Raw genomic sequence first — 14527 nt, forward strand, 5'->3', positions numbered from 1 at the left:
CTGGTTCAAGCTGACAGGAAGGCAGAAGTATCTCATGTAATGACGCATTACAGCAATGGTGTGCAGAAGAGCATCTCTGAATGCACAGCAAATTTAATCTTAAAGTGGATGGGTTACAGCAGCAGAAGATCATGAACATACACTCAGTGGCCAATTTATTAGGTACAGGAGGTACCTAGCAAGGTAGCCACTGAGTGAAAATTTAGGGTGTTGGCATGATTGAGTCAGGAAATTGTAAGTTTATGACTTGTTCCAGAGATTTGATCACTGGCTAAAACTCCAGTGAAACACAAACTGTCCATTGTTGGGTGAGATATTTGTCTCCCGGATAAAATATCACATATAGCTATTCAAAGATGAGCAAGGGAGTTTTATCCGTGGTTCTGCCTAAAATGTATCTCAATCAGCTTCACTAAAGAATATTTTATGGTTGATATCATTTTTTGCATTTCGTGGAGCTTGCTTTCTATAAAATTGAAGGCAATGACACACACAAAATGCTGGAGGAACTCAGCAGGTCAGGTTGGAAATCCAAAGAAATGGAAACAGTTTCTGTATTCCTGCATAACAGCACTAACAACACTTACAATACACCAAATTATCTGTGAAATGTTTAGGACACACTGAAATGATGAAAAATATAGAACATGTGGAATCAATCTTCCTCTTTTTTACAACTTTTCTGAGTCCCAATCTATTAAAACATCCAAACCCTTCAAAACATTCAGTTTTCTTGTTCCCATAATGTAGTAAGTTATAAAGTTGGGAAACCGAGGCACGTGGGAGATGGAGCAAAATTAGTCCTTTTCAACACATTTATTATTTTGCTTCTAGACACCAGAGGAATTCTTGTTGCAAATGTGTACTAAATATGTGACAATGCATATATGTTTTAGTTCTTTTTATTCAATTCATTCATGGCGTTATGTAGCACATAAGGCTGATCCCTTGGAAATACCTATATTGTGATTGGGTTGTGCAACCTGTGGTTTGTCTGTTGTCAAAACGCTGAATTATGAATCACTGAGGGTGGCAACAATAAAATTCTCTAAACTGGTAAAAAAAACACTGCTTTTTGAGTTGTTGTAGCACATTGAGATTGTTGACATATACAAATTAAATAGTAGGTGCAAAAGAAGATAAGCTTAGAAAATGTTTGTATGTATCAGTAATTTCAAAGCTTTGGGTGCAAGAGCTAAGTTTATCATCTGTTTTAACATGGGCAAGTTTTAATAATGAATTAGAGCTGATGTGGGTCACTGATAAATTGTGCTACGTAGTTTAGTCATAAAGGTCATAAAGGTTTACTGTGTGGTTAAGAACATTGACATAATATTCATAAAATGATTAATGCAGTTCAACATAGATTAACTAAAAAAGAAAAATTAAGTCATTTTGATACCTGTAAGTATCTAACCGATTGACTTTTGACATAGCAGCAAATTCTTGTTTCCGCTTGTTGCTGCTTGTATACTGTTCACTATAGAGCTTCAGTGACATCTGCTCCACGGCATCTCTTCGAGTTTCCAAGTTGATAAGCTGTATCTCTCCCTAGAAACAGAGTGCATGTAACCAGTGAACATAAATAGTTTAGCATTCATCAAACAATTCAGGATTTTCTCTGCAATGTTATTCTCCAAGCCTGGGAGTTCAGATGCCATCCTTGGAGACTCCTGCTAGTATATGGGCATTGCATCAATAAAAGGGCATAGATAGATTTTTTCACAAAGTGAGTAATGTATTCGCTCTCCCTTGTGTGCTATTCAACTGTATAATTTTGTAGAATGCAGGCTCAAATTTAGCAAGATTCAAATGAAATGCAGTACTCAGTGGGTTAACAATTAAGGTTGCTTACAATTTCTTGTTTCCAAGGCCAAGTCAGGGCAAAGTGTGGGAGTGATTTTACAATGTTCAGAAGGCTGGTATTACAATACTATTCATTCAACTTTATGTCACCAGAGTTTCAAGGGTTTAGATCACTTAATTCCATCAGCACAGCTCTGTTGCATAGCACTGACTGTTGCAAATTATAGGCAGAAGCAATTTACAACAATCACCTTGTAGTCTATGACAGATTTTTTTATGTAATCCCAGGTGCTTCCTCTGTTATTAATATTTTACCTGCAATGTTTTCCATTCTGTTTCAATTCTGTACTTTTAAAATCTAGCTTCAGACAGAAAGCCTTTTCCCAGCAGCATTCATTAGCATTTTCAATTCAAACTGCATTCCATAACCTCTGTTCACAACACAATTAATTTATCCATATCCTGGGGTAATTCAGGACTTCTAGTCTAAGACATGGGTACAATGATTTGCAGCATGAAGGCAAAACAAATTGTAGTTAAAATAATCAACATTAGACCTTAAAAATCTTAGTCCTGGTTTACTTAACATGTAAAAATGAAGCTGCTCATACATTGTATGACAATTTGGCCAACTTTTAAGCTCAACTTCTCTCCCCAACTTTGTGAGAATTTATGTCCCAATTTTTTTGTTTTGTTTTGGATTTCTTCTCAGCTGCTGAGCATTATACCAAATGAAACAAAGGGGAGACAGTCACTTCCAGACTGCTGGCATTGACATGGCACGAGGGAGTATCATTCAGCCCAATGAATCTATGCAGCTTTTCTGTAGAACAATCCAGACTGTCCTTGACCTCTCCCCTGACCCCTTCTTCCCCCCCCCCATCCCCACCATTTCCTGTGATCCTGAAAATTATTTTCTCTCAATTACATTCCCCAATTCTCTTTGAAAAAACCATTGTTGATTATTCTTGTACCACCAGTATGGGCAAGGATTTTCCAGTACATAACCACTGAACACTGACAAAGGGCTTTATCTCACATTCACCTGTCTCTTTTGTCCATCATTTTGAATTTTCTGTATGTTGCTCAGTCCTTGAACTATCCATTAACAGGAGTAGCTTCTAGCAATTTCTCCCACCTAAATCCACAGTGATCTTGGACAGTGCTATCAAACTTGTTCACAACCTTTTATGCTCCAAAGACAGCCACAAATGTTGCAGCCTAACCTAATGAAATCCACCATCCATGAAACCTTCAATAAACCTCCTAATCCTCTCTATGATTGTTATATTCTTCCTGAAGTGTGGTGACCAGAACTAGAGGTAATTCTATAGTTGTGATCTAACCATTACTTCACAAAGGTTCAACAGAAACTTCATGCTTTTGCCCTTTATACCTTCATCAATGATTCGCAGGATCCCAATGCCCTCCCAACATGTTCTGCTACTATAAAGGATCAATGAATGTACATACAAACATAGAAATTTCTGTTCCTATGCACCCTTGTGAAATGTGTTATTTAGTTTATGTTGCCTTCCCTAATTCTCTCCAGCAAAATGTTCCATTTGATATCCTTCTGTATTAAATTTTGCCTGTCACTTGTCTGCTCCTTCTGTAACCTACTTATGTCATCTTGCAGTCAACAACTCTCCTCTGTTTTTTGTTTAGCTCACCACCTCCAAGTTTGGTGTCATCTGTAAACGTTAACAAGCACAGAAGCTATTTTAGGCTCAGCAAAGCCCAACTTTGTAGCAAATGGGTTAATTTATTGTATTTGTTGATGTGGTTAAGGACATTGGCTAGCCTAACAAGGCTTACAATTTTCCCTTGCAACTAATGGGGCCCTGGTTTAGTATTTCTTCCATTGCAGTCTGACATTGCAGTACACCCTCATTATACACATACCTGTCTAGATCACATACAAGTTGTGAAGTAGACGTTTAAGGCATAACCTGTTGACTCAAAACTGAGAGGGCAATCACACAGGGAAATGGGTAGATGGTAACCGATGATGATGATAATAACTGTGACAGAGCCCTGCATTCCAAACTGCAATAGACTATCAAATTGCAGTCCATGCTTGTGATGCTTCATAGTTTAAAAATAAAATTTCACCCAGAATGCTGAGAAAAAGATATTATAAAAAGTAGGGAAAGTTGAGAAAAGAACCATATACTCAGACTGGATAATGGGGTTCATTTTGTGCTTTCCTACATTTAAAATAAATTATGAATTGTCCCTAGAGGACAAAATTGATTTTTGACTTACAGTATTTAATAATAGAATTATATTTGTTCATTTTATCATACTGGGTAATATTATATCCCCACTTGGATCCATCCTTTTGTAAGCATTCACGAAGTGTGGGATTCAGTGTCAAATACTGAATTTATTTCCATTATTTCAGAAAATGTAACACAATTGTTGTCACCCAGCACATAGCTAATACATATATTAAACTCTATGTAGAAATACTTAAAAGAGTTCTAAAGTATGAGTGTATTTGTTTTTTGCTCAGATTCAAACAGACTAACCAATTAACAGATCAGATTTTGCAATGCAAAAGCAAAAGTTTGAATGACATGAATCTCTTAAAGTAAGGGCTTAAGTATAAAAATGAATAGTGTTACAGTTCAAGTTTGACTTAAGATTTTTGCTTACTGGGGAGGCAGAGCTCATATTTTTATGAATTAAATATGTAACAGCTGATGGGAGAATATAATGAAAATAGCTCAACAGGCGAAGGCAGCAGTAGCCAAGATCATGGGATCGTGAGTGGCTCTGCTGTACAGGATGGCAGGGAAAAGAATGGAAGAGCTATAGTGATATGGCAGGATTGGTGAACCTTTCAGAGAGTGTGTGCCCGAATTGGCAATGATCTTCTAAAATTCCTCTCACGTGCCATGATAATTCTGAGCAGAGATTATCATTGATTAATGAATGTAACAACAATTATGAACTTTTTTAAAGATAAATAGATGAGTCCATTGCTTATTTATGTGTATTCATTGTTTTACTATTAATAAAGGTATATGAGACAGATTGAAATAAATGAAGTATTTTAGAAACCTGTTCAAAATTATTAATATTATTTTTTTAAAGATAATTGAAAAATAACATATTTTCTACATACTATTGTTATAAATAAAATATGTTTATTGCAAAAAGATAAATATTCACAGAGGCGTTAAACTACATATAGTAGTTATCTTTATTTTTACTGAATATCCAGTGTTCACTCACAAATGACAGAAGAAAGCAGAGCGAAGGCAATAGCAACTGGCCCAACGATGTACTATACAAATAATGATGTGTACACTAGGTCTGTGAGGATTTCAAATCCCATCACCCACATTTTGCATTCTCACAACTAGTCCATCTAGTTGGTGCCAAGCCGGCGTGAGATGTTTCCTGTAAAAACATCTCACTGCTCTTGAGTTATCAAAAAGAAGTCACTCTCTGCTTCATTTGGCAGTAAAGATAATGAGATAAGTATTGTGTATGTATCTTTTCACTCTGGATGGAATTTGAAGAATTGAGGAGCAGCTCTGCATGCCACGTACCAACAACTGTTTGTGCGTGCTATCTTGGACACATGCTAGAGGTTCACCACTCCTATTTGGGGATTCCATGGTAAGGACAATAGACAGGAGTTTCTATGGCCCCAAACAACACTCCCAGTTAGTGCATTGCCTCCTAGGTGCAAAGGGCAGGGATGTCTCAGAGAGGCTACACAGGCTCCTGGAAGGCGAGAGTGAACAGTCCATTATTGTAATGCAGGTTGGTACTAATAATATAGCAAAAAGTGGGATGAGGTCCTACAAGCTAAATTTAGGGAGCTAAGAGATAAATTAAAAGGTAGGACCTCAATGGTGATAATCGCAGGATTACTGTGCCATATGCTAGTCAGAGTAGGAAGAGCAGAATAGATAGGATGAATATGTAGCTTGAGCAATGGTGCAGGAGGGAGGGGTTCTGATTCTTGGGACATTGGAACCAGTTCTGGGAGAGGTGAGAACAGCACAAACTGTATGGTCCACACCTGGGAAGGACAGGGATCAAAGCCCTCATTGGTTTGTTTGCTGATGCCATTGGGGTTTAAATTAGTATGGTAAGGGGATGGAAATCAAGGCAGAAAGACAGAGAGAAGGAACGCAGAGACCAAAGCGAAAGTTAAAAAAGAGAAAAGTAAGTGTAGAGAAAAGCCAAATGTTAGACAAAAAGAATCTTAGATTCTAAAAGGACAATGAGTGAATAGGCACTTTATCTGAATGCCCATTGTATTCAGACAGTCAGTGAATTTGCAGCACAAATCAGAACAAAGTGTTATGATTTAGTGGCCATTACAGAAACATATTTGAAGGGTGGAGATGATAGGGGTAGGGAATTAAATATCCAGGGTATCAGGTAATATAGAAGGATAGGCAGGAAGGTATGGGAGGCTGGGTAGTGTTTATAATTAAGAATGAGATTAAGATGAAAGTAAGATACAATGTAAAATCTAAAGAGCAAAATGTTGAGTCCATCTGGATAGAGATCAGGAATAGTAAAGGGAAAAAATCACTGGTAGAAGTTGTCTATATGCCACCAAATAATAACATTAGTGGCAGAGGCAATAAACCAACAAGTATCCGATGCATATGAAAATGGAACAGCAACAATGCATATGAAAATGGAACAGCACAATGCTAGAGGAACTCAGCAAGACAGCCAGAATCAATGGAGGGGAATAAACAGTCAACTTTTCAGGCCAAGGCCTTTCACCAGGACTGGAAAACGAACAGGACAGAAACTAGAATAAGATCATGCCATCAGGTTGGAGGCTACCCAGACAGAATATGAGGTGTTGCTCCTCCAACCTGACCATGATGGCCTCATTGTAGTGGTTGAGGCCATGGGCAGACATTTTGGAATGGGAAAGGGAGGTTGAATTGAAATGGAACTTTCAATTTGACATCCTATTCCCATTCAGACAAGTCCCCATCAATTTCTCTAACTTCAGGTAAATTCTCTCCTATTCCCCTTCGATATTTTTCCATTACCCATTCTGGTTACACTTCTCACTGCTTCTCTTCTCTTTACCAGCCCATCTTCTTCCTCTGGTGCCCCTTCTCTTCCCTTTCTTCCATGGTCAACTATCCTCTCTTATTAGATTCCTTGTTCTTCAGTCCTTTACCTCTTCCACCTATCATCCTCCCCCTCCACCCACCCACCTACCCCTCAAATGCCTGCTTGTACTCTTTCCCTTCAAGTCTTGATGAAGAGTTTCAGCCCAAAATGTCAACTGTTTACTTCCTTCCACAGATGCTCTATGACTTGATGAGTTTCTCATTCTGCATGTGCGTGCTCTGGATTTCCAACATCTCTGTGTAATCTCTTGTGTTTAAGAATTGAAAGGCAGTTATCATAGGGAACTTTATCTTGCACATAGATTTGGTGTATCAAATTGATGGAGGCAGTCTTGAGGAGGATTTCATAGAATGTATCTGTGATAGCTTTCTTGAACAGCATGATAGTGACCTTAAAAGGGAAAATATTATTTTAGATGTGGTCTTGTGCAATAAGACAAGTAAAAATCAATGATCTTGCATTCAGTGATCCTTTTGGAAAGAGTGATCATGGTATGATTGAACTTTTCATACAAATGTAAGTGCAATAGTTTAATCTAAAACCAGTATATTATTGTCTAACTAAGGGAGACTGCAATGGAATGAGGGAAGAGTTGGCTAGTGTAAATTGGGAACACAGGTTGTATGGTGGGACAGTTGAGGAACAGTGGAAGACTTTCAAAGAGATCTATCACAGCGCACACCAAGAGAATAGATCAGTTAAGGGAAAGTGTAGTAAGGGTGGGGAGAGCCAGCCTCAGATAACTATGCAAGTAAAGGAAGGCATCAAACTATGAGATCATACAAATTCACCAAGAGGTCTGGTAAAACACAAGATTGGGAAGACTTTAAAAAGCAACAAAGAACTGAACAAGCAATAAAGAAAGAAAAATTAGATTATAAAAGTAAACTAGCACAAAATATAAAAGCAGATAATACAATTATATAAAGTGAAGAAGGTGGCTAAAGTGAATATGGGTCCCTTGAAAGATGAGAAGGAAAACTAATATTGGGTAATGTGGAAATAGCTGACTATTTTGAGTTGGTTTACATGGTGGAGGACATGTCTAACATGCTAAAGAGAGATGTTATGGATGCCATGGGATGTGAGGACCTCGATACAATCACTGTCACTAAAGAGATAGTGATTAGCAAACAAGTGGGTCTAAAGGTAAAAATCCCTGGTTGGTTGTGGTGGGATGCATCCCAGGGTACTGATTGAAATGGTGGAAGCCACATTGTTCAGTCATTAAGTCGAGTCCGACTCTTTGTGACCTCATGGGCAATAGGGTTCATAGGGTTTTCATGGCAAGATACGGAAGTAGATTGTCAGCCCTTTCTTCCGAAGTCATGCTAAAGCCATTTGAGACAACTTACCAAAATTCTCTGGATCCTGGATAGGTGCTGCGGATTTGAAGACAATCAATATCACTTCACTGTTTAAAAAGGATGTAGGCAAAAGATGGGTAACTATAGGCCAGTTAATTTAATGTCTTTAGTTGGGAAAATGTGTGATGCTATCATCAAGGAAGAAATGAAATTATGACTCATCTGTTAGAAATAGTTCCATCAGGTTGACACAGCATGGATTCAGGAAGGGAAGATGCTGTTTGACAAACATACAGGAGTTGGATGAGGATATAATGAGCGCAGTGGATAGAGTGTAGTGAACAGGCAGATGTTATATAATTGCATTTCCAGAACGTGTTCGTTAAGGTGCCACAAAAAAGACTTATCCATAAGGTAAGGATGCATGAAGTTGGGGGTAATATAGTAGCATGGATAGGGGACTGGTTAACCACCAGAAAGCAGAGAGTTGAGATGCATTGGTGTTTCTCTGGCTGGCAGTAGGTGGAGAGTGGAGTGCTGCAGGGGTCAGTGCTAGTTCCACAATTGTTCATGATGTACATTAATGATTTTGAAGATAAGACCAAGTGTAGCTTCTTTAAAGTCTGCTGATGACACTAATTTGAGTAGAAAAGCAAATTGTGCAAAGGATACAGAGAATCTGCAGAGTGATATTGATAGGTTAAGTGAGTGGGCAAGGGTCTGGTTGAGGGAGTACAATACTGTATTGGTAAATGTGAGGCCATTCACCTTGGAAGGAAAAATAGAAGATCAGTTTATTATCTAATGGTGAAAGGATGCAACATGCTGCTGTGCAGAGAGACTTGGAGTGCTAGTGTCTGAATCTCAAAGGTCAATTTGCAGATGCACCAGGTTATCAAGAAGGCAGATGGAATGTTGGCCTTCATTGTTAGAGGGATTGAATTTAAGAGGAGTGAGTTATACTACAACCATACAGGGAACCTCTGAGGCTGCACCTTGATACTGTGTGCAGTTCTGGCCATCTTACTTGAGGAAAGATATGCTGGCTTTGGAGATTGGTGTAGAGGAGTTTCACCAGGTTAATTCTGGAGATGAAGGAATTAGTCTATGTGGAGATATTGAGTTGCCTATATTCACTGGAATTCAGAAGAATGAGAGGGGATCTTTTAGAAACATATAGAGTTATGAAATAATAGATAAGATAGAGACAGAAAAGTTGTTTCCATTGGCAGGTGAGACTACAATAAGAGGGTGTAGCTTCAAGATTCAGGGCAGTAGATTTAGCACAGAGATGGAATGGAATTGCTTTTCTGTGTAATTCTTGCCAAAGAAGGCTATCACATTGAATATATTTAAGGCACAGTTGGATAGATATTTGAACAGTAGGGAGTTAAGGGTTATGAGGAAAAGGCAGACTGGTGGAGCTGAGTCCATGATCAGCCATGGTCTCCATTGATGCTGCCTGGCCTGCTGAGTTCCTCTACCATATTGTGTGTGTTGTTTAGCCATGATCTTAATGAGCGTTGAAGCTGGCTCACTGGGCAAGATCCCCTACTTCTGTTCCTATTTCTTATGTTCTTATCTTCCTATTAAATAGTATTATGGGATTCATTCTACTTGCCTAGTGTAGCTTTACCATTACTCAAGAAGTTCCTCATTACCCAGTATTAATTGTGCTTCATTAACATCACGATCACCATTCTGAAAATTTATTCCTCCACCAGCACTACACTGTAGCTGTAGTGTATGCCACCCACATGTGCTTTTGCATCCAACCAAGATTTTCCAACAGCACATCTAGCTCCAGTATCATTATTTCCACAACTCCCTCTTCATCATCCTGTTCCACATCTCTTGCCCTCCAGCCACTAGCAAAGGCTAATTCCACATAATTGCCATTTGGAAATGATCATATAATAGCTGTAACAGAAGGAGGTTTCCTTGACATTTCTTGTGCTTTTCAAAAATTTAGTACTGTACCCTCAAAACAATGTGTGCACAGTTGATGACTGCTTTGGACCACTGGGGAGACTACTCTCTTCCAGAATTCTTGTATGAATGCCATCAGCTGCTCTCTAGTGAAGGAAACAGAAATGAACCTGTAGAATAGAGTGGACACCAACACTAAAGGGAGCACACTCTAGAAACTCAATACAAATTGGCAATCATAGTCACAAATTCATGTGAATTAAACTTGGCAGGTGTGAGGCTGAAAAGGAAGGCTGCTATTAGGTAATTATTGTTTTATAGTTATGAAATTTTAAACCAAAATATAAGACATTTATTCCTCTGTAAAACTCCTTAGTCCACATGCCGGTGCCATTTCCAACAAAATAAATGATTTCCTTACATTTCCATTCCATATACAAACTACTAAAATGTCATATCTATAGAATCTGCATACAATAAATAAATTCATGCTAGGCTAGCTAATTTAAAATTTCCAGTCCAAAAGACTGGCTACCCAAAGTGAATCAGTATGGCATCAAAGTCACTGCTTCAAAGAGAATTGTATCCACAAAAAAAGAGAAAAACGCAGAGCACATATTGGTCACATCCACTGCACTGAGATCCCTGCTTTCCGAGATTGGCTCAAAACTAACACAGTGCACTGATGCAGAATAAAATCAATCTTAAGTTCAACTGTTTGATGAATATTTACTTCTGTCTCCAGAGTTTTGGGTTCAGATTTGAAATCTGCTGAATCATGTCATTTATTTTGTGTGTGTGCCAACACCAATTTACTATCTGCAAGAAAGTTCCTGAACTGGAAGTCCCTTGTGGATTCTCTGTTGGGTATTCTGTCAATCAGAAAAGGTATGTAAAGCACTGCCTGTAGGAACCATTATCATTTACTATTCATACCCTGTTCTGTATGCTCACAATGAATTTTCTGATTGCTGTAAGCTCTACATGTACTCTAGTGATAGCATATGTAAACATCAATCATTCATACATCATTGAAGATTACAGTGATATGTCAGTCAATTGTATAGTTAAGTATACTCTTCTAAGATCTGTCAATAATTACAGATATTCTGCCTCATATTAAAGAATTGAATGTTAAAAGTTTATGGCATGAAGTAGAGATGCATCTGTCTTTCAAAATCAACACAAAGAGAATATTATATGAAATTACAATTTTAGAAATAAGTAAAAAGCTTTTAAATCAAATCAATTATATTAAACCTTTCATGGTTTATAAAGGCACAATAGCAACTCCTTCCTGGGCATTGTAATAGACAGATATAGTTTAAAAGGATTTTCCTGCTCAAGTGTTTTGAATAAAACTGTAATAAATTTCTAAATGTTTTCCGTCTTTGTACAGTTTGAAACAATGAATAATAAATCTTCAAATGTACTTTAAAGCTAACAGGAAAAAAAAGGATTTGAAGAAAAACTCTCCAGGAGTTAAGCAAACAGGAAAGGGCTATATCAGAAACAGATGGTCAGTATCACATATATTTTTCAGGGAAAAATTGATAAAAATCAATGCCTCCAGTGACAAGCATTAATAAACTCTTCAGAATTTTAAAATTACAGGCTTGCATTTAATATATGCATTAGAAAAATATGCAAAAGATGATTAAGGAACAATATGGTTGAATGTTGAATTCAAATTATGGAAAACTCATAACAACAGCAGCCTCAATTGAGATATTTGGAAGATTAAAGGCCATTGCTTTAGGCAGGTGTTACACAAGATTCCATTAATATATGTAATTAACATTGGCCTAAGCTTTAATGAACATGCAAACCTTAATTAGCAATGTATTAGCTGACATGTAAAAAGCTGATCATAATGTCAGAACCAAAATTTGTAAGCTGAGATTGTACTAAGAATAAAAAAAAGTTCTATTTCTTTAATCATATTCTAAATTGGCACAAGATTTGTTATGGCTACTGAGAGGTTAACACTGTTTTTGGAACATTTAACAGGAATCCATAATGCTAACCAGTGTCACTCTTTTTGAATTCACAATATGACTGCAAAACACATTGAAACTGATTCTGCACAAGGTACTGTACATATAAAATCCCTTTACTTTGGTAAACAGAAAATATTTAATAACCTTATTAAGTATGCTACTTTTTAAAATGAAAATTGGGACCATTAGTGAAGCACTCTTCGCAATAAAGCGCACTGCACTATTTAACTGTTACCAGAAGAGTAAATTACAATTTTACACCATAATGCTTGCACATTCTTGAAGTCTACTAAAGGTAGTGATAATCTTTTTCCTTTCATACCATAATAGACTAAATCTATCAGTTTATCATTGAATAAATTGATAGCTATGGGGAAAGAGTATTATAACTAAGACAGTGAAAATTATTGATTTTAAACAGTTCCAGTACATTAATAGGGAGAGTAATTGCAGAAAATTGATGTTAATATCTGGTCATAAGTAACAAAGGAACTGTTGTGAAAGATCAGTGTGAAATTCTGAACAAACAGATATACTTTATTGACTAGGAAGAAGGAATAATGAAGTTATGCAAGAAAAAAAGACAACAGAAAACTGTTTTAAAAATGTCAAGCCGACTTCAAGTATTGCACACCACGAGCCTTTAACAACATATTAAATACAAAATACATGGACGATTACATACTCCTAGTAATACTACAATCAGTTTTACTTCTGCTGGGATAGCCTATTGAAAAATGTTTTGTTTAATTCTGAAACAATGAAATGTTAATATCAGTAATGAAGATGTTCTTTGATCTATATGTTATGTCTCAGGATCATTTCCAATACATTTGTTACAATACCAGGTACCTACATCTTCTGAAGATCTCATCTCAGTGGTTTAAACATCAAGAATTTTTGCTTCAGTTATCAAACCATGAAAAATTTACAAAATAAATCAATTAATAATGTGTTATCTGCATTTGCCATTGTCTTGGATTCATAAATGAAAATCTGGAAATCCCTCCAAAAATGTTAAATTCTCTAAGTTTATTTTAATGTTGCATCTGTCAGTGGCTAAATGGTCTTGACATGCAGCTTGTTTGCTTTTCTTTTCTGTCTAATAATCTACCTTCAAAGTTCCTGTCAGGTAAATGACCTTGTATTTCATTAACGGATAATTAAATGGATTTATTCCACTAACGGCTTTAATTAAAATGCTAGAAATATTGATTACCCCTATCATCCTTATTCCCAAGGATGAAAAAGGTTCTAAGAGTGTTTATTTAGAAACAGCAAAGAATTAAATTAGATTGAATCTCTAGGAGACCAAAAGAAATGTAATACTTTCTGTACTTCAAGCAGAAAATGAGATTTTGCTTCTTTGTTAAAACATATAATTTTCTTTAACAACAAGTACTGTTTAGTTTAATACCATCGGGGAGCTATTTTAAATAAATGTAAATAAGCTGTCATGGTAACAAACCTAGCACCTTGATATACAGGTATGAACATTACGAACCTGTGATTCCTATCCCACGGCAATAAAGCTGTACAAATCAAACAAAGCAGAATATCAACACCCTGTGCTCTTTTCTGTGTGCTGTCCAGATTTAGAACAAATAGCCCATTAATGTGGTCATAACATGCACCATTTTTGAAGCTGAATACTTATGACTTCTTTATTTGTTTCCTGACAAATGTGTGAGTAATGTTGCAACAAGAGAAGCCTTTCACAAGAGCATATAAAGCTTCCACCTCGCTCATCATCACACAGCAACATCTTCTGAACAATAGACTAGCTGTGTTATAGGGAAAATGTAACTAGAGGGCACACATTAGAATTTTTAGATTGGCTGAGGTAGGAAACAAAGATGTATGGAGCTATCATGTCAAACCCATAATGTCCCCTAAGGAGGGCTAACACATGTGCTTTCTTTAAATCTTCTTCAACCTGCTGGGCATGTTCCATCTGGGTAATGCTGGGCTATTTTAAAGGAAATGTTTTGTGACAGTCAGATCATTTTCCCTTTTAGGGTTGAGGTTGGCTCAACACCCTTATTGTATGTCTGCCTGAGGGACCAGACACAAGGTTTTCTAAATTTCATTAAAAGCATAATTGACTCTTAACCCTTGAAGCTTCACTCACAGCATTTGTTGCAATAACCACAGGGTGTTTGGTTTACACTACACAGTAAGAATTAAAACCCTTTTGGCTAAAGCTACTATAACAGAATTCGCTTTCTGAAATTTAATTTGAAGTGCAGTTTAAAGGTTTGAGAGTGAACTCTCAAGAATTTGTAAAATTCCAAATTGTATGACAAAATAAAAGAAATATTTCAAATGTTAATCTAATGGCAGATTCTATAAATC

The 14527-nt window shown here is 36.8% G+C and overlaps 1 protein-coding gene across 7 annotated transcripts in view; it reads right to left on the reverse strand.

Annotated features, from left to right (window-relative positions):
- akap6 (A kinase (PRKA) anchor protein 6) overlaps positions 1-14527 on the reverse strand; it is a 404269-nt gene that overhangs the window by 124492 nt on the left and 265250 nt on the right. For all 7 annotated transcript variants that reach the window (XM_073040038.1, XM_073040040.1, XM_073040039.1 and 4 more), the window contains one exon: positions 1403-1551. In XM_073040038.1, the coding sequence (XP_072896139.1) occupies positions 1403-1551 (149 nt within the window). The remainder of the gene's footprint in view (positions 1-1402; positions 1552-14527) is intronic.

The sequence above is a fragment of the Hemitrygon akajei genome, chromosome 3 (genome assembly GCF_048418815.1).
Source record: "Hemitrygon akajei chromosome 3, sHemAka1.3, whole genome shotgun sequence".
Classification (NCBI taxonomy): Eukaryota; Metazoa; Chordata; class Chondrichthyes; order Myliobatiformes; family Dasyatidae; genus Hemitrygon; species Hemitrygon akajei.